Source organism: Ixodes scapularis, unplaced genomic scaffold (genome assembly GCF_016920785.2).
Source record: "Ixodes scapularis isolate PalLabHiFi unplaced genomic scaffold, ASM1692078v2 PGA_scaffold0__279_contigs__length_252992795, whole genome shotgun sequence".
Classification (NCBI taxonomy): Eukaryota; Metazoa; Arthropoda; class Arachnida; order Ixodida; family Ixodidae; genus Ixodes; species Ixodes scapularis.
In genome coordinates, this window is record NW_024609835.1 from 109,466,619 (window position 1) to 109,487,247 (window position 20,629).

General features: G+C 45.5%; 1 protein-coding gene across 1 annotated transcript in view; it reads right to left on the reverse strand.

Moving 5' to 3' along the window:
* Positions 1–537: 537 nt before the first annotated feature.
* LOC8033653 (tubulin beta chain) overlaps positions 538–20,629 on the reverse strand; it is a 30,009-nt gene continuing 9,917 nt past the window's right edge. Inside the window, exons 2-7 of the mRNA XM_029990667.3 lie at positions 19,255–19,363; positions 17,651–17,761; positions 13,416–13,660; positions 10,132–10,331; positions 5,746–6,182; positions 538–846 (exon numbers count right to left, since the gene is read on the reverse strand). Of these exons, the coding sequence (XP_029846527.1) occupies positions 662–846; positions 5,746–6,182; positions 10,132–10,331; positions 13,416–13,660; positions 17,651–17,761; positions 19,255–19,363 (1,287 nt within the window). The 3' untranslated portion in view covers positions 538–661. The remainder of the gene's footprint in view (positions 847–5,745; positions 6,183–10,131; positions 10,332–13,415; positions 13,661–17,650; positions 17,762–19,254; positions 19,364–20,629) is intronic.

The window sequence follows — 20,629 nt, forward strand, 5'->3', positions numbered from 1 at the left end:
TTCCTTAATGAGGACTTCAGCTTAAAACAATATAAACTAGGTAGCCTGATTCCCCAGTAATTTCAGTTCAGAAACATGGTGATTGTGGTATCAGGATACTTCCACCTTCAAACAAGATTCCTTCATATGAAATTTCCAGCAATAAGTGGAACTGCGAAAAATGCACTGAAACATTGAACTCCTTTACTTCGTTACTGCCTCACAATATGTCGAAAATTTTTTATATCAACGGTAACTATTATGCATATGCTTATCAAATTTAGTGTAAGGGTGTACAATTCCTAAAACCAAAAACCTCAAAATTAAAAAATGAATTTAAAAAATTCGAAATTTAGGCTTATGCTTTCTTGGGAAAGCATGCCTATGAGCACAGAAAGTCAGCCACTTGTGGCAAAAAACCTCTTTGGGTTCATCGCCGAAAAAATCCAGAGATGCAGCAAAAAAAGTCTTTTTTTAACACTTGGGTAAAGGTAGCGCTGCTACCTCATAAGTAAAATGCATGCTTCTACAGGAGAACCGAAAGAAAAGGCAACCACAGCAAGAACTCCAATTGATTTATTAGAAAAAACGAGGAAAGAATGTTAGCTGCAAATCAATCCGAATAGTGAATATTTAAAAAGGCTAAGGTTTGTTTAGAAGAACAAAACAGAGATAAGAGAGTCTAAGCTTCGGGCTGTGCCAGCTCCTCCTCGTCCTCGAACTCGCCCTCGTCGTCGGCAGTGGCCTCCTGATACTGCTGGTATTCGGAGACCAGGTCATTCATGTTCGACTCTGCCTCTGTGAACTCCATCTCGTCCATGCCCTCCCCGGTGTACCAGTGCAGGAAGGCCTTGCGACGGAACATGGCTGCAAGGTGGAACACAAGGTGTGACCCTCGTTAAGGCATCGCATCTGAGAGGTACTGTTCCAAACACTGTGCTTAGTCTGGCCTCGTTTCTAGACTAAGTTCAACATTCTCATACACAGCGCACCCCGGTAAATGCCCACTTTCTTAGCACTGAAAGCACCGTACGTAAATTATCGTAAGCACACCGTCACTAAAAAAATCCGTTCTTGTCAATTGGCGACCTCGAAGAAATGAATTCTTGTATGTCCACACACATAGATATTAAACTTTTAAACCAGAAAATACAGTACACCTGGCACAATGTTGTTCACATATGAACTGAGCAAGACGTCTCCAACTTGGACATTTACGGTATACAGTGGAATCCACTTATAACTATCACATATAATGATGAGCTGCTTATAACCATCAGTTTATAGTTTCTAGACTAGAACCGATCAGTTTCTGGTCGAAATACAACGATAATCGGTTATAACGATTGCAGATTCGGGTTCTTATTATCTTTACAAGTGGATTGCACTTATGCCCCTGTTAGACATCCCCTGTCACTGACATTTGACTCAGCAAGAATTAACTGGAGTTGCATGGCAGAGCCAACTATCCCTGAGCCGCTACAACAGTTAAACTGAACCGAGCTTGCCTGTTTTAGGTGACCTAACAGAGTTCCCCAACTAAGTTCACGATGCATCCATGAGGTCATGGCTGCATTGCCAAAGAGGACCAGCATTAACAATGTACTTAGGACCACAGGAAGGTAACTAGACAAGTGTAGCGGCAAATATTTTAAGAGGTGCAGTGTTTAGGGTAGGAGCTGACATTATAACAATCCAAGCAAATCGCGGAAGCCAATGCCAAGCAATGCAGGACAACCGCGGGCACGGCCATCGGTAATGTAATGATGATGCGGCTTCTGCTACGTTTGCATTAGAAGCGTTTTGATTTGTTTCTTTGCTCAGAAAGAAAGGCATGCTATACCTCGTTTCAAAGATGCACAATAAAAAGTGTGTCCTTAATTAGTTTGCTTCACTATTTAGAGAGATCCCATGGAACTAGATTTGGTTCAGTTTCAACTGGGATCTGTAGAGTCGAATCGCATCTTGGGGTCGATAACTGCCATTGTTCTAATAGTTAAAATGGCACGTAATGACTGTGCATATGTTTAGACAGCTGGAATTTGGTCACCCTCAAAAGGAGTCTGGTGTCTCAGCTGTGGATGAGAAATCTAGTCAGTGCAGTATGATTGCTAGCCCGGGGGTCCTCAATGTGCATCACGCAGTGGTGATACACAACGGCACGCAGGTATGACGCTCATTCAGATCAAAATGGGCAGTGATGACATGTCAGGTATTAGGCTAATTTATTGAGGTGTCCAAGCTAGGTGTTTGTTACAGAACAAGTCCTACCCCAAGACACGTCTGTCATGAAGTCAACTGCCTTCCGAGATTCTCTATATCTGGCGTGTTCTAGTCTGCTTAAAGAAGCTGTGCAACGATTTTAGCGTTGAAAGAATTGGCATCTTCTGCTTTTGATATTGTTCACCTTGTCACAAATGACAGAAAACACACCTCCTTTCATCGAAATGTTGAGATTCCGCCGCGTAATAGCGAGGCAAAACTTTGAATATTCCCCGCCCTGCAGCCGCGAGCGGCGGCCATGAGAAACACACGGCATGACGTCGATGGGGAATCTTGTAGAAAGATTGCAAGTTGTGCGAATACCTGCTCGATAAAAGGCAACTTTTCTATAAATCATGTCGTTCCAACATATATATAAATGCGTCAAAAACCTGGTATCATCGACAAAACTTTTATTATATGGAGCTTTAGTGGCGCCATCTATCCTAGGTCCACAAAACCGTCAGCTCTCTCTGCTACCGCGAACAGCTGCCAGAAGCCGGAGGGGGAGGGGGACAGGGTCGGATGGGTATGGCCGGACCCGGATGAGACTTTCCTCCTTTCACCATATTGTTTGCGCAGCGCCCGCCAGCACGTGGTCACACGGTCGCGAGCGGACAAGTTCTTGCTGCTCACTGATGGCTCTAAAGAGAGAACTTTTCCGGAACCCCGTGCCCACCCCCTCAACGTCACTGCACACGTGACCCGGAAGACGACGTACGAGTTGAGGGGCAGCAAAAACCTGGATCTTTTTCATTTTTTTAAATAAAAACTAGGGTATCCCGGCAAAATCTGTTTTGTAGTTCACTTCAGAAGTGTCGAGCATCAACTTTCACAATAATTGAAGCAAAGCCCTGAAATTGTTGCACAGCTCCTTTAAGGACTGCCATGTAACTGAGCAGTAGACATGTGCGAGAAGTAGCTTTTGAGCTTCAAGCAGATAGTGGTTTCGGCCGATATTTAAAAATCAAATACTGAATAGTTTCTCCAAACCTTTCACTACTGTGCACAGTGCTTAAACGAAAATTCAGCTGAACTCGTGAAGACTGTTCCCAACCTTTCACTTGTCCACTTCTAGGTCGAGTTAATTTTAGTATAGCAATATTTATATATATATTAACTTTGGCCTGTAAAGAACAAAATTGTTGCAGCTATCCTAATAGAGGGAGTTTATAAATATGTGTGTTAAATGCAAGTATTCTTTTCTATAACTCAAATTTGACAAAAGGAAGAAAACCAAAAGCATGAATGATGAGTGTGGGTCGTTAGGCATTGCTGCCTTACTCTTCCATGACCGTGGCAGGTTAGCCTTGTTGGGTGCTCCTCTCACAAAGCACAAGTGCAGTGGCGAAACAATACCCATGTAGCCCACAAGCATTGCTTTCCCGCAGTGCACAGGTGCTCAATAGGGCCAACTCGCAGCGATCAACACATCGACAAGTATGAATCTCGCAGCTCATCTCTAATCAAATATTGAATACAGTGTAGACCGCATATAACCTATGTCGCGGGAGTCTCGAAAATCCGCACTATAAGCGGTACCGCGCGCTATAACCAAAACATCATTTTTTCAGGCCAAAATACATGCCATGAGACAACTTACCTTTGAAAAAGAATTTATTTTATGTTAGATGAAAAATGAAGCTTAGTTTGAAGAGTCTTTATTTCACCAAACTAGTACACTTCTCTCTCAAGTGTGTCACAAATTTTGAAAATGAGCGACTTTCGCCTGGCGCAGCCTTTTAACGGCGTCGCGGGTTGCGGACGGACGTTGCGAGAGTTCAGGATTGCTAACCCTAATCACTTTTCTCCAGCGATAAAAACGCGTGAAAATTCGCATCCTTTATACGGTACGTGCCAGTAATACCTTCAACTTGAGCGCAGGCATGAAATGCTCCAAATAAGAAATCTGGGCGATGTTCGAAAACACTAATGCTTAGAAATCACCACTGTAGTCGAAGTAAACAAACACGACGACACGGACGTTTCTGCCGTCTTGAGAGTGCCGCCACGACATCGCCGCACGAGTAGGTGGATTTTCCCTTCTAGTACGTGCTGGGTTATTCGCTCACACGACAAAAATTCACAGTCAGGGATAGCACTTTTACGCGGAACGATGAGCTTCCACCACGCCGTTTACGTCGACGATTACAACCGACGCCATGTTTGCAGATAGAAGCAGCCGGCCCGCGACCGGCATGCAACGCGCGCGAACACCTCCTCGACCTGCGATTGGTCTGTCGTTGCGGTTGTTTTCCAACGCAACGGAGGGACGCAACCACGTGAACGACACGTGCGTGCGTCCCTCCGTCGCTATGGTAACTGAAGCCTCTCTTTCGCTTCCCCCCACTTCTTCGAGCAACCTCCTTGCCCCGCGTCTTGCCCCGCGAGTGCCGCTTGCGGCTGACGCCGTTATCTAGTGTCTCACAGGGAAGCGTGCTCGCTGTGTAGGTTGGCCTGCGCGGTCGGCGGGCCGTTTCAAAAACCGCACTATCACCGGTATTTCCCTTCACGCGCCTGCATTTTAAGCGGTATGTAATTACACGAGTTCTATGGGAGGCGAACCAGTGGTTTAAAAAAGCCGTGTTATACCCGGTCCTGCACTATAAGCGGTTACGTTGTAAGTGATCTATACTGTAGTATATTGTTTGAAACTATTCGGAATATTTGCACATGCTGCTGAGCAGTATGCTTCATTGTTTATAACCACAGTTTATATATTAATTCGAAATGTATCGTTGAAAAGCTGTTAGAAAACTAGTAAAGGACATATGAAACACCAAACGGATCATACAACAGAGTTAGCATGGACTAGAATAGTAAACTGAAAGGACATGGTTCTTTTGTGGAACTAGCATTTAGCTATCGGTTATTGCCAAATGGCTTGCAGTTTGTCGCAAACCCCAAGAACAATTTAAGATGGTTGACTGCAGGTGGGAACTTCTAAGCAGACGGGATGCTACGAAACCCATGTTCAACTAAGCAAGATGGTCTGCACCTGCTCACTACCTCTATACTTTGTTAGTACAAGTTCCCCACAATAAAATAGGCTTTCTTCCATGGTTTCACACAGCCTACCTCCTTTCAATCACAACTATGGATATTTCATACTCTTGCAGCAAGTATGCAAGCAATATTTTCGTTTGGGAGGCATAGATAATAGGTAACTGTTTTGTGTGGCAAGTCTGTAGGACGTGCAGTGACCACAGGAAATTCTTGCAATTTGCCCGCAATAAGCCTTCGTCAGATTGCAGGCACCTCGGCTGGATTCGAACCCACCACCTGGGGATCCGTAGGCCAGTGCTTTGCCTCCGAGCCACCGAGATGGCTTTCCGACTGCTAGAACTGCCATCTCTAACCACACCATACCACCATATTTACTTGCACGCGTAGGGGACCAGATTCGGTTTGCTTGGCATTCTTTTAGATATCGTAGTATCCTTTAAGAACTGTCCTACAGGTAAAAACGCAAAAAACAAAAAAACAATTGTGCGCAAGACCCACCGGTGAACTGCTCCGAGATTCTCTTGAAAAGTTCCTGGATGGCGGTGCTGTTCCCAATGAAGGTGGCAGACATCTTGAGGCCCCGGGGAGGGATGTCGCACACGGCCGTCTTCACATTGTTAGGAATCCATTCCACAAAGTAGCTGGAGTTCTTGTTCTGTACGTTCAGCATCTGCTCGTCCACCTCCCGCATGCTCATGCGGCCCCTGAAGATGGCGGCCACTGTCAGGTAGCGGCCGTGGCGGGGGTCGCAGGCGGCCATCATGTTCTTGGCATCGAACATCTGCTGGGTCAGCTCCGGCACGGTCAGGGCCCTGTACTGCTGGCTGCCCCGGGACGTGAGGGGGGCAAAGCCGGGCATGAAGAAGTGGAGACGCGGGAAAGGCACCATGTTCACGGCAAGCTTGCGCAAGTCTGCGTTCAGCTGGCCGGGAAACCTGCAAATACGGGATGGGGCAGGGATTACAAATACGGGAATAAATTGACTTCCCCTTGAAATGAAGCACAACTATTGCCCTTGAGGAGACTGGTTGCCGCCAAAAAAGTCCACCTGGTCCTGGATAAGATCCCGGGACCTCTTTCAAGACTAGCAGAGCTCTCTACCAAGCTAACCGGGAGCTAGCAGTCGGTAATAGAGCCAACAGATGTTAACAGTTCCCGCTAGTCTCGATCAGACATTGAAGATTGATATACGGGTTCAAACACCGGCATTTACTAATATACGCAGTGTTATGACTAAACGTGATGATCTAAGTGCTTTCATTTGTGACAATAACTCTAGCACTGCCATTCTAACGGAATCCTAGCTGAAACCCGAGATAAACGACAGCGAAATTTTTCCTGATGAACTGCAGTTTGACGTTTATCGATGCGATAGGATTTCGAAACGAGGAGGGGGAGTGCTCATCGCGATAAAAAAATGTGTCTCCTTATTTTGTGTTCGAGCTTGTCCTGACCTAGAGACTGTGTTCGTCTGCATTACATCGGCATTTTGGCAAACCATAATCGGCGCATGTTATCGGGCGCCAAGTCGGGATAGTGATTATTGTGACAATCTGCACTCTGTTTTGCTTAACATTCAGGGCCTTTACCCGAAAGCGCAATTCCTAATCTTTGGCGACTTCAACTTTCCAGACCTAGACTGGGTTAATTATACCACAAGCGGGTCGAATGATGCTAAAAAATTTCTCGATAACTGCTTGAACTTCAACCTCATCCAAGTTGTTAATCAGCCCACTCGTGGTGATAACATTCTTGATCCTGTCCTTACTAGCTCTCCGGAACTTATAGAAAATGTTGACTCTGTTCTAGGTTTAAGTGACCACAATATCTTGCTCATTAAGTTATCAATTCCCGTCCTCACGAGGAACCCCACAATCAAAACAATCCGCGACTTCAACAAAGCTGATTACGTGGCAATAAATCAGCACTTATCTTCCTTTTATCAAACATACGCCGAAAACTTTTTTTCAAGGTCTGTTGAAGAAAACTGGTTACTTTTTAAAAATAAAATAAACAGTCTCACTGAGCAGTTCGTTCCCACTGTCACTGTGCGGAGCGACAGGAATAACCCCTGGTATAACAAAACACTGCGTTCATTGAACAATAAAAAGAAACGTTTGTATAAAAGAGCGAAACGGCTGAACGTTAACTCTGTTTGGAATGAATACTTTGCGTGCCTCAAAACTTATACAAAAAGTATTAGATCGTCAAAACAGAAATTCTTCTCTTTAGATTTACCAAGAATTTTGCACTCTAATCCCCAGAAGTTTTGGAAAATATTTTCGCCTAGAGGCACTCATTCGATTCATCTTCAGGACGAAAATGGAGTCGCTGTATCTGAGCTTCATTGCGCTACTGTATTAAATAATTATTTCTCCTCTGTGTTCACCTATGAAAATACCACTGATATTCCATGTTTACCCTTGTCCGACTTTGTACCTATGACTTCCATTGACATTTCAGCCGATGGAATACTTCACCTCATAGAAAGATTATAACTAGCGTCTTCTTGTGGTCCCGATAATATAAAGCCGAAAATTCTGAGCAATATTGAAGTTACATCTAGTGAGTGTCTTAAATTGATCTTTTTTCAGTCACTGGAGCTAGGTTGCTTACCCTTGGGACTGGAAGCTGGGCAAGGTCGTTCCAGTCTTTAAAAGCGGCGATCGTAAGCTGCCCTCGAACTACCGTCCCATTTTATTAACCTGCATTGCGTCCAAACTTCTTGAGCATGTAATATTTTCTCACGTTATTTCCCACCTAGAAGAAAATAACTTTTTTTATAATCGCCAGCATGGTTTTCGGAGGGGCTTCTCGTGCGAAACGCAACTTGTAGAGTTCACTCATGAACTTTTCACTACTAATACTGACTCATTAAGCGAAACAGATGCCTTGTTCCTCGATTTCTCGAAGGCGTTCGACAGGGTTCCTCATCATCGCCTAATCGATAAACTTTCTTGTCTTGGCATTGACCCTCTTGTTGTCTCCTGGATACGCAACTTTTTTTTTTCTCGTACCCAGTTCACTGTTGCTAACAACCATAAATCAAACTGCAGTCGCATCACTTCTGGGGTTCCTCAGGGATCCGTGCTTGGACCTTTACTGTTTCTAATATTTATTAACGATTTACCAATAGCCCAAGGGTGGCCAAACTGCGACTTGCCAGTAAGCATAGGCTTTTTCAATCCCAGCTTAATCAGAAAAGATGTATTATAAATAAAAATTGTGCCTTTTGGTGACCTTGTGTCACCATGCACACATCGAACTAACACGATAAGTGACACAAGGGTCAGTGGCATGAGCCACCACTTTTTCCTTTATGACTAAATTATTTTTATAAAGTGCCACACCCTTTTTATTCTGACTAGCTGAAATGGCTCTATACACAAACTCATCTCTGTTATGTCACGCCGCGGTGGTGGCGCGTCGGACGCACTTCCGGTCCGGGGCTGTGCCCATTGTAGACGTGTATTCCCGCGTTGTTTTGAAAGGAACCAGACAAAAACCTGCCTTCTCGTCAAAATGCTGCGACTGGGGCTGTACCAAAAGTGCCGAGAAAGATTTGAAGGTCAGTTTTCATGAGCTCTGTTCGTCCGAGAACGTGGATATGTGCAGTGAAAAGGACAACCAGACGCCGTCGGACCCCGATTGCTTGGGGGGGAAGCATTTTGGGTTGAATTCACGGATACTTCTGGTCATCCAATTTATTTGTTTTGTTCCAAAATGAGCGCTGGAAGTTCAAACGGCCGCCTGATCGTTCGAACTATCGTCTGCTCTTCCAAACGTTTCTGCTTGTCGTCTGCTCTTTCAGAGGACACCGGCCCTTAGACCAAACGTGGGCCCAGTACTTGCGATAAGAAGTAAGTGCAGGCCTCAAAAGTTTGAAGTTTGAAGGTTGGTAAACAGACTGGACGTAAACAGTAGATACAAGGAGATGTTGATCATTGTTACCAGTGGCCATCACCGACTTGTTATGCCTGATTCACTTGGTTAGATTCTGCTTGCGATTTGCAGTATCGACGTCGACATCTCAGCTACGGTTCACGCTTTTGCAGCCCGAGCGACGTCGTGACTGAAAATTGTGAGCGAATCTCATCATGTGAATCAGGCTTTAGCGTACCTTCTGCGGCGTCCACGCAGAATGAATCGCCGCATGTCAGATGATTCACGCGAAGTTTTGCGGTGTAACGAGCCTCAGTAATTTCGCTGACACCGCTCAAGTAGTCAGACATCGTTAGGAGGACGTAGAATCAACAATTCCAACGCCAAAAAGAGCGCAAGGACTCACACCGACACCGACAACATCGCATTTCAATGGTTTGCTTATGGGCGACGGCGAGCTTTTTGCCCACACCCCCATCGCACAAGCGCGGCGCCGGTGGTGTTCGCTAGGGGCGCTCCGGTTTGTTTGTAAACATGAGTTGGTGTATATTATAGCTCTTTGCGCATGTCCGTCTGGCCATCCCTGCTATAGCCCTTCGTAACAAACAGGAAGATAACATCTGGCACATGTGTAAAGTTCATCTTTTATCTCTCGGGTTCCCAATCCCTTCACCCCCAAGGAACGCCCCACGTCCCGTTACGGATAGCCGAGGAACCAGCTTCGGCACCGATGCAAAGAGCAGTCGAGAAGCCTACTGACCTTGTAAATAATAATGCACATATTAGGGAACGTTTGGCTCATACTTATGATTCAATGGGTTGTCCAGATCCGCTAAAGTAGCGCTTAAACACAGTTTGGGAACCCATCTTCTATCTGCCATTATTTGCCCAAGCTTTGCACCTTAGATATTGAAGGAAAAGGTGCTCATAGTTACTGTCTGGCTCATCTGTCTTGACCTTCGTTACCACATTAAAAAAAACAAGCGTAACTTGCGACCTCACCTGAGGCAGGTGGTGACACCAGACATGGTGGCAGAGACCAGATGGTTCAGGTCGCCGTAGGTCGGGGTCGTGAGCTTCAGGGTGCGGAAGCAGATGTCGTACAGAGCCTCGTTGTCGATGCAAAATGTCTCGTCAGTGTTCTCGACCAGCTGGTGGACGGACAGGGTGGCATTGTAGGGCTCCACCACGGTGTCTGAAACCTGTGCAAAGGGAAAACAAAAAATGAGTCACATTTTGAATTCTATTAAAAACACCCCATTCTTTGTAACCACACTTCAAGCGTCATGAGTATCACAAAAAGTAAGCTATTTCATGCCCGCATTACCTAAAAAGACACCTTTGAACTTTCATTAGAACCACGCTCTTCTGCGGCAGTGGGAGAGGAGAGGAGGAGAGTAAAAGTAGAAGGGACACATTAAGTTAAGTCACGAAAGGACCCTCACGTGTGCTCCTCGGCTCGCAGAGCCAGCATTGTCGGTACTTGATGCGACAGCTCGTAGCTAAGCTAGTTGATTCACACTTACGAATGATGTCAGCTGGATATAGGAAGATACACCCAGAGAGAAAAAGGAAAAAAATAGAACACATTGCTGGACAAGCGACCATTTATTGAGGATCATCCACACCATTTGTTTCCTATTTCGGAACTAATGCGCATGAAAGAGGTTTCTTTAATATATGGTTGCTAGTCCAGCGGTGTGCTGGTTCCAGGCACCTCAGTGAATTAGAGGAGCATACGTGAAGCGGAGATGAAACGAAGCAAGAATTGCAAGTTGATTGTTCTGCAAAAGGCGCAATTTGAAACTAACCTGGTCATTCACATTTAGTGTTGTTTTGAGGACAAATGATATTTAGATTCTCCAGGAAAGACAACGCCGTAAAGAAGCGTTATCTTATCTTTTCTTTTAACAGTTTCAACTTCCCTTTCACGCCCAAAGCTTTACTTGGAATAGTAGAGACCTACAAACCCTAATATGGGTTTAAAGCACACAAAAGAACAAGAAATCTGGTCTGAAGAATAAAAAAATTATTTTTCGTAAGCATTCTCGTGAAATGTTGCTCGTGAGCAACATTGGGCAGTTCCGGCACTGCTTTATGTCGAACAAACGAAAGCAGTTACGACACTGGAGAAGGCCCAGGTGCATATAGAATTTCGCACAGGAGAGAAAGGTATGACCGAATTTGTAACATCTGAGCCAATCTTCTCCGATTTCCGAGGCCAGCGGTGCACGCCGTCATACCTCACATTAACTGTTGGCTTCGGTATTAAAGGACGAGTGACCCATTTCAAAGGTGCACTTTGACCCTCCACTGCTAAGCAGACATATCCTCGCCCTTGCGACAGAGGGCACTATATTTATTGAGGCACACATGGCACGGATAAAATAAATCATTCTTGAGTTGTTGCTCCCAGGCAGCGCTGGGCATCAAGGGGTTAAGGGCTGGGATCCTAGGGTAGGTGGCGCAAGCTGCTGCCCGTAACAAAGGGTGCAGCCATTAACATCCATTCATCCAACCATCACCGAGGAAAACGCGACACAGCGCCACGGAAACCGTGCCGAAATGCGTAACACACTTCAGGGAAATCTGTTAAAAAGAATAATACATTGAGAAGAAAGAAATATAGACTGATTGCGAGCTTGACATTCTACTGCCGTGCCAATTAGTGTGTAGACTCAAAGATAGCTCGCTTTATCTCTACCATGGTGGTATCTATGAACAGTTAAAACTCCGGCATGAGTGTTTGATATTCGGGTCAGAAGAGTTTATAGAAAGGAATGGAAAGAAAAGTTTATGGAAAGGAAGGAATGACATGCTACAATTAAACAATAGTATTAATTAAAAAACTGCAACGTCCACCACAAATCTAGACAAATCGCGCATTTTATAGCAAATATGGTACTTACAGAATTGAGTAAGATACAAGCTAAAGACACAAAAGAGTACAAACCGTGGTGTCTACCATAATTATGTTTCTAAAATTACACTAAGTGAGTTTCTGCCACTATACTTCGTTTCAGCTTCGGTCCGAGCGTGGCCGATGTTATGAGCCAAAAAGGGCCAATCAAACAGCGCAAAAAGCGTAGCGTCATGGTGTGCTCTCTGCGCTTGAAAGGACTAGCCGGCGGAGGAGCGCGCACAGACAGACGGTGAATACCGGCTGGTCCTATCAACTGCGGAGAGCACGCCATGACGCTGTGCCTCTTTCGCCGTTTGATTGGCCCTTCGGCTCATAACATCGGCCGCGCTCGGACCGAAGCTGAAACGAAGCATAGCTCGGAGTTGTGGTGGAGGTTTCCACTAACACAACATATTCACGCGTAAGGACCATTTTTTTTTTTTTTTTTTTGGAATTAGTTTTACGCAAGTCAATTAAAAAAAAAATAAAAAGGATGTACTATTTTTAGATGATTAGAGGCCTGTATTCCAGGCCTCTAATTGTCGCCCGTGGACCCCACGAAGCTCAAGTCAGCCTCTTCAAGGATATGCTCCCACACGAGTTCTATGGAACAAGACTGGGAGTGTCCTATTGTCTGATGTCGCAATCCCGATGGCTGGTCGATTAAATGCTGGTGAAAAGGCGCGCAGATGCATGGGCCGCTGTTTTCATGGCATTCTGTCTTGTGTATTCATTAGTTTCCTTCAGCTACCTGACAGCAAATGACCTGTAGCAGAAGAAGAGTCTCCTGCCTACACCTCCACTGCTGTGCCACCACCAGGATTGTGGCAGGATGCAAACCAGACGAACGTATTCTATAGTCAGTTACAGGTTAAGAAGGTAGCGGCAAATGCCCCTCAAAGGGAATCAGATATCGCTCCGCCACCTCCGCGTCCAATAGCGTCCCACCGTTTCCGTGACGTCGCGGCCAACACGCGAGGAGGGTCTTGCCTTTCTGTACATATTTGCTTTATCTTTTGACTTCGACTTAGCATTGTGGAAGCCACGAGAGGGAGATTAGAGTTCTCCCCCACCGACGGAAACAAATACGACTTTCGGGGATTAGCTTCCCCCCCGATGAATACAAAGGCTGCTTTCAGGGGCTCGGTTCCCTCTCCGATGAATACAAAGGTCGCTTTCTTAAAAAGTGGGATCGGAGACAAGTGGGAATCCATTGAAGCGGAACAAGGAGCGTTTCCAGTGAACTCTTCTTTCAACTGCGGAGAGATTTGAAACGGGCGCATCACACTTGTGGGAGGAGCTTCTCCTACCTTCTTGACTTGTAACCGACTATAGGCACTGTTAGCGTTGACGCCCCTCCCCCAGAGGTGCAGCACTCCTTTACCTTGGGCGAGGGCACCACGCTGAAGGTGTTCATGATGCGGTCGGGGTACTCCTCTCGGATCTTGGAGATGAGCAGGGTGCCCATGCCGGAGCCCGTGCCCCCTCCCAGCGAGTGGGTCAGCTGGAAGCCCTGCAGGCAGTCACAGCCCTCCGCCTCCTTGCGTACCACATCCAGCACAGAGTCCACCAGCTCTGCCCCTTCAGTGTAGTGGCCCTTGGCCCAGTTGTTGCCCGCACCACTCTGGCCTGCACCGCGGGGGCAAAAGGCAAATTCTAAGGTAATGCTTAGACAGCGTAAGGTTGGGTCTGCCTCTGGGGTATGGCAACACTGGTTTACGCTGTAGATGAAAAATTCGGCCAATGCACTGCAATGGCTAGCCTAGGGTCTTTGTACTGATACGCAACTGTACACTGATGCAATGCTCATTCAGACCAAGACGGACAATGGTGGAGATTGAATCCAGGATTCTGCAGCGCAAGCTCTATGTGCTTGCCACGTGCTTACACATTCCGCCACTGCACATCTATCCAATCACAAAGGGATCACGTGCAAGGGACACACTTCGCAGGTGAGCATAGAACCATGGATGGTCCACAGAGTACCAGCACTCCCAAGCTTCACCTCAGAACAGCGTTGTGGAGCTGCAATCGACGGCTTCGTAATGAGTCCTATGGATCTTAACCGGGGTGGGCAGAACTTTTGTGCAGGTTTGTCGAAGTTTTTTTGTGGACCAGATTATGGGAAACTTGATATATAAAGTCGTGGCACAAACACCACAGTTTTCGTAAGACTGGCTATATTATGGCAACCAAGTCTGTCTGCACCTTGCACAGAGGATTATTGCAATGTGACATTGTGCTCCGATTGAAGGATTGCATGGGCTATTGCTGGTAGGTTGTGGCGCTACTGTGCGGCAGCGAGTAAACAAATGCGGCAGCACCTGCTAGTCGTAGCAATGGTTTCCTTGCCTTTTCTACAGTTATTGGGAAGCCAGCGCTTCTTTACAAACGAGGACCCTACCTTTTGAGAATGTGGAAAGGAAAAACTCTGAAGGGTGCACAGTTTTTGTCAACTAACAAGTGGCAGGGGCATCAAGACTAATTAAAATTTGCCATATTTGCGTTTTTTGCGCTGTTTCTACATTATGATGGAGAAGATGTTGACTTGCTCAAGAGAATCAGTCAAAACTTTTTCGCAACTCCTTTCTTATGCACAAATAGATGGGTCTTGGTTGACCCACTTTCATAATGCACCAGCTGTTTCAAGCTTTCACATAAACATCACTCATACAGTCTCCTCTTGCCTCCCGGCTTCAAGATGGCCCACATCAGCCGATCAGAAAATGCAATTGGCAATTAGTTCCTACCACTTTAAGTGGATGCTATTGGATAGGATACTGTGGGAACATTCAGTGTTTCTAAGTAAACACATTGTTTCTAAGTAAACAATTTGAAGGCTGAGAGCAGGGGTGGAACTCATGAAATGTATTTGGGAGCAGCCACGGGAGCAGCTGAAACCGCTGTTTTGGAGCAGGTTGGGAGCAGCTAAAACTCCATTCTGGAGCAGGCTAAGAGCAGCCCAGATCAGTTTGCATTGCACTTCAGCTTGTGTTTTAGACGAGCACGGGAGTAATTTCAAATGTGCTTAGCAGCACAGATGAACATGAGTGGTTGGGGACCTATGTAGATGGGATAACAGTGTAACAGATGCGAAAACTTGAAACTTTGGGAGCCTTAATGAGAACCAAAAAGCAAGTACCATATGTTTCTGAAGATGGTGTCCTTGATATTTTCTGAGTGACTTTCAGTTGCTCGAAATGCAAACCAGCACTGCTTATCGCACAACTCAGACGTGCTGGACATAGTAATTATATGTGCGAAACTCTTGGCGTGCCTAAGCAGCGGACGTGCAGTTGCGCGGAGCAACAGGGCAACGAATTTCGAGTTTATCCTATTGTGCAACTCAATATCGAAGCAGCAGACTACGATTAACGGAGTTATCGTATTCAAAGCGATTAGCAGGAGCAAGGTTAAAGTGCGCCAAGCAGATCTACCGCTCGCGTGAGAGCTGCTGGCCGGCAAGGATTCGGATCGGACAGCGTTTCAGTTCAATCAAATCATGACTTATCTTGCAAGAATGCGGTTTTAACTTCCAACGATGAAGCACTAGAAGGAATCTTTCGCTGATGTGTTTTCAACTGGCTGATGTCCAGAACCCGGGCCGCAGACCCTCAGGCTATCCGACGCTTAACGACTCTGTCTCACCTCGGCAGACTTGCTTAACCGCTTATGGTTGAAGAATAACAATCCAGTCGCAGGCGAGTTTTTTCGCGTGCTTCCGACTCGGGATGCACAGGGAGAATAAAGAGAAGAAAGGATTGCAAGTCCGACCAAGCTAAACGCGCTCATTGTTGCCAATTGAGTCGATACATAATCCGAAACCAAAACAAAATACAATTCTTTTTTTTTTTTTTTTGGCGCACATTGTGCGATTTGGTGCATAATGGCGCAAGGTATTAGCTGTGGCGCAATTTCCGCAAAATGGCGCAGGATGGCGCAGACAAATGCGTCTGGCGCAAAATGGCGCAAATGGCGCAGCCGTTCCACCCCTGTGAGAGGGACTCTAAAATACTACAGCTTTCTATAACACTTCAGAGGAAGCGAAGAGTATGCGTGCACAGCTCCGATTGGCGCTCAAAATGTGCGAGCGCCCAGGCACCTATACCCTTGATTGCAGAAACACAGAAAATTGTCTGCGAGTATAGCCGATGCAGCATGTCGCACAGCTATCCGTATTGCTGTGCGTCAGTCCTAACCGAGCACTAGTATAAATATGAATTTGTACTGGAAAATTCGCTAATATTTATGATCACCTGATCATCTATAGGCATGCTTGGCTACAGTTATGTGGGTCCCAAGTCACGCGAGTGTCAATGGGTCCTTGTGAATGCCACTTGTGTCTGGCATTCACAAGGGAAACTGAAGCGGTTTTGTATTTGAGGAAACTCATCTAGATCATCTTTCATTTAGCCTCCAAAAACTCAAATATTGAATTATTATTATTTTTTTTTTTTGCATGGAGGTTGCAAAACGTTATTTTCAAAGTACCCTTGCAGGACCTCCCACCCAGAGCGCGACGTCATAAAAAGAGTCTTCGGAATCTCCGCTCTGGCATCTTCAACGCCTATCAAAGGCAGAAAAAAACGTTACGACTAGTACCAGTGCGGGGGAATATACCTGGCAAGCTTGCAATTGCATGCGCAGCCCTGGAACGACACTCGCTTGGCAGCCGAAAAATACTCTTACGACAAAACGACCGGTCTGAGGTTTATTTCAGTTTTCTCACATTTAGTTACATCTTCGGAGAAAACTAATGTGATATTCAGATTCACGGGATATAACTATGTTAGAATCAACCTCCGTCTCATTTCTTGAAAGAAGTGTTTCAGCTTCCTTTAAAGGGAAGCTACGGAGCTTCTTGAAAAAAATGAGTTAGAAGTGAATTCTAGTGTATTTTTACCTCGTGAACCCGAATACCAAAACCATTTTCCGCGCAAGTATTGTTAAACGCGAGAAAAACGCGAAAGACAGTCGCTGTCCGTGACGTCATCGACGGATCTTTTGGCTTGCCAAGGCTAGGGAGGCGGGGCTTCAGCCCTATTTTCAAATTGCTCTTATGGCTCTCCGGCGCATCGCATTGAAATACAATTGTGATATTTGTTATTCTAAAGGCAAGATGAACGCAATTCAAACGTTTTTTCTCAAATGTAGAAGTGCCCCATCTTCCCTTTAAAGGGAGTCAAAGACAGTGCAGTGTTAAAGTCTGCCGTTTGTAGCAGTTATGAAATGCTCATAAAAGGGATTGAAATCAAACCCTTCTCTCACATATGTTAAAGGCAGGACATGCTAGCGCGACCTAGCTAAAGTACCGAAAACCTCCAGTCTCACAGTTTGCTGATGTGTGCCGCCATACCACTAAAGAAACTAAAATTAAAATTTGGGGGTTGCACATGCCAAAACAAGCACGCCCCAGCAGGGAACTGAGGATTAATTCTGACTACCTGAGGACCTTTTTACCTGCAACCAAAAGCTTATTTATTGTGCCTTCTATGCAACGAGCCACTGTACAACTGCGGGCACCTTGGCCGGGATTTAAATCAGCCACCCGGGTATCTGCAGGCCAGCCATGGTGGCCACCATACCACAATAGCTGCTCTGTGGAAGCAATGAGCTCACCGAAAACAAAGTTGTCCGGTCGGAAGAGCTGTCCAAAGGGTCCCGAGCGTACAGAGTCCATGGTGCCAGGCTCCAGGTCCACTAAGATGGCTCGTGGGACATACTTGCATCCTAAAAAGGAAATCACTACATCAGCATTCTCTGGCAATGAACCATAACTTAAAGGTTAAACTGCAGCTTATTTCCCACACCTGAGTAGCCACAGTAGCTACCAGTTTAAGTTTAGAATGTTACATTTGAGAACCAACTGCCACTACACGGAAAGGGAGAATTTGGCACATCCAGGTAGAGAGCATGATACAGTGTGAACATCCATTTTATCACATTTCTCTCCTACAAGTTATACTCTGTTCAACCCTAAGCTGGCAGCACGGTGGAAGCTATGCGTTCGTTCGACCCACCATACATCTCGCCACATGATCACGCTCTCACCCATACCCACGTGCAGAGATTAAGGTCAGGTGATTAAAAGGAAGCAGCTGATTGGTCTGGCAAGCACATAGCTCCCATTGCGTGTCAGCTTAGGGGTGAATGGAGTATAGCGAAGAACATTAAAATCGGGCGATGCAGGTAAGTGCATTGAAATACCCAAGAAGCTTCAATAATGTTTCAGCTGCAATATAACCCCTAAGAAGCAGTAAGGTAAACCAAAAGAGTCTCCCCATGTGCATGAAAATTCTTTAACAGATTGTTACTGCATCAGTTGGCTTTATGCCAGGGCAAACTTTGCCAATTAAGTGGGCTTTCTCTATAGACCAGTTTTCAATATCCTAGCCCCCAGGGATAAAAATTAGAAATGATAACCTCAACTGCAGACTCATATGAGAGGGGCCAAGCATAAAACTAGATTTTTCCTTTTTAAAGCACTCTTGGCATTGGTGTTGTTCTTGGAGCTTTGTGACTAAACATTTCCGATGTTCTCTCACTACAGTAAGTGCAAAAGTATCTAAAAAAAACACAAGTCTTTCAAAAAATGCAGTCTCATTACTAAGCATGTCATCAGCATAAACATGACTGCACCCTTGCAACTGAGCAGACACTGGTCTATAGTCACCAAAAAAAAAACAAACAGATACCTTTTGGATTCTAAGTACCATGAAGTATCTTGCACCTAGCATGGAGGAACCATTTCCAATGTCTGCTCAGAGGGACATAGGTGATGTCACGCAACAATGCTAGTAGTCATGTGACATCATGACGTCACATGGCACTTTAACGTCACACAACACCCTGATGTCTATTGGGAGTTGTGCGACAATAGCTACAATGGACACCCTGCATCATTTCGAGTGGGGGGAAAGAGCCGCGCCGTAAAACGAAAAAGGAATGACCAATTTCTTTCCACAGCACCACGTCGCTAGTAAATGTTATAGAGAGGAGCAAAAAACAAGCGAGCAATGCTTTATTCCTTCTCCCCAAAACTTTTATGATCAGTTGCTAATGGTTCAGATCAATGATTATTAGAGTACCGGATATGTACCCCCTGGCCAACCGTGTGATCAAGAGAGCACAAAGGAAGCTGTCACATTGCTGAAAAATAGTGAATGCCAGCCAAAATACGCAAAAGAGGTTCATGTTTACGAAGAATTTAGAAAGCTACCCACCAGAGGCTTCATTGTAGTAGACGCTGATCCTCTCCAATTGCAGGTCAGAGTCTCCATGGTAACTGCCAGTGGGGTCAATGCCGTGCTCGTCCGAGATTACCTCCCAGAACTGCACAACGCATGGAGACAATCGAGACTCAAGTACATGAAAAAGAAGCAGGTTCTTCAGCCCTTAAGGCGTAATGCCAATGGAGAAAATGGAGATTGAAATCTTGCCACTTTCTGGGGATAAATAGTACCCCTGTCAGACTGGGTAATTTAGTGTCACTTCAAGTGACACTTGAAGTGACACAGTCGCTTCACCCTTAGTGTCACTGAAGAATATGTTTGTATACCTGTTAAGTTTGGAGAAACCAAACCCGGGAGAATGAGGAAGGGAGAGAGGGAGGGGGGGAGAGCATTTAAAAAAAATATGTATTGACAAATTTTTATAAAGATAATTTCATTACATTTATATTGCACTGCTCATGCTACCTAGATACAGGTGGGCCTCGCTATCATTGCAGCCATTTGTTGCGATGGCAACTCTCAAGTGTGGGGAAGGGAAGAGGGTGGTAATTTGCGTTTTCCAGGAGATTTTCCTGTCACTCGTACAAATTCCTCAAAATTCGGGAGTCTCCTGGGTAAAACGAGAGACTTGGCAGGTATGTGCTCGCCGTCGACTCAGAACCACAAACTTGCTATTCTATTCAGCAGACTGGTCGTGTAGCTTCGAGAGCTGTATTTTGCTAGGGAAGTATGTAGTAGAAAACAATGCTGCAAAAATTTTGATGTATTTTTTACAGAAGTACTGTTAGGGGGTACGCTCGTTTCATGCTCACAAAGAGTAATATGCAGAAGGACAAACTGAAGTACTAGCTCTCACCCTTTTCATTTGTGCAATGTTCAACAACAATTTTTTGCTTTTGGCCAGTGACACTTGCGTTCTTCACGAGTGAGGCATGCACAAGTGTGCTCGCCTTCTAAGGCGACAGATTTGCATGTGCCAAGGGAGATTGCATACTGGGCTCTGGATTTGTAAACATTGGAATGGTGCACACCAAGCAAGCGTCTGCTGCTCAGGGTTGCTAAATTCTCCCCGTGCTTCGAGACCGAGTTCTCGCTGGTGCTCGTTTGGACAACGCTGGGCCCTTGCACATATAGGAGCACTCCTACTACACCTTCCATCATTCAATATCGAGCGTTGTGTCCTGACACGATTCTCCAAGATGTTCTGTTGCGTGCTTCATGGTTCCGCCTGAACGTGAAAGCACTGTCACCAAGTAAAAACATAGGATGAAAGGGTAGATAGTCTCTAAAAAGTTCAGGAAAACATGATACGCACAGTTGATGATAAAACCTACACTGCCATAGAATGTAAAATTGTAAGTAATTC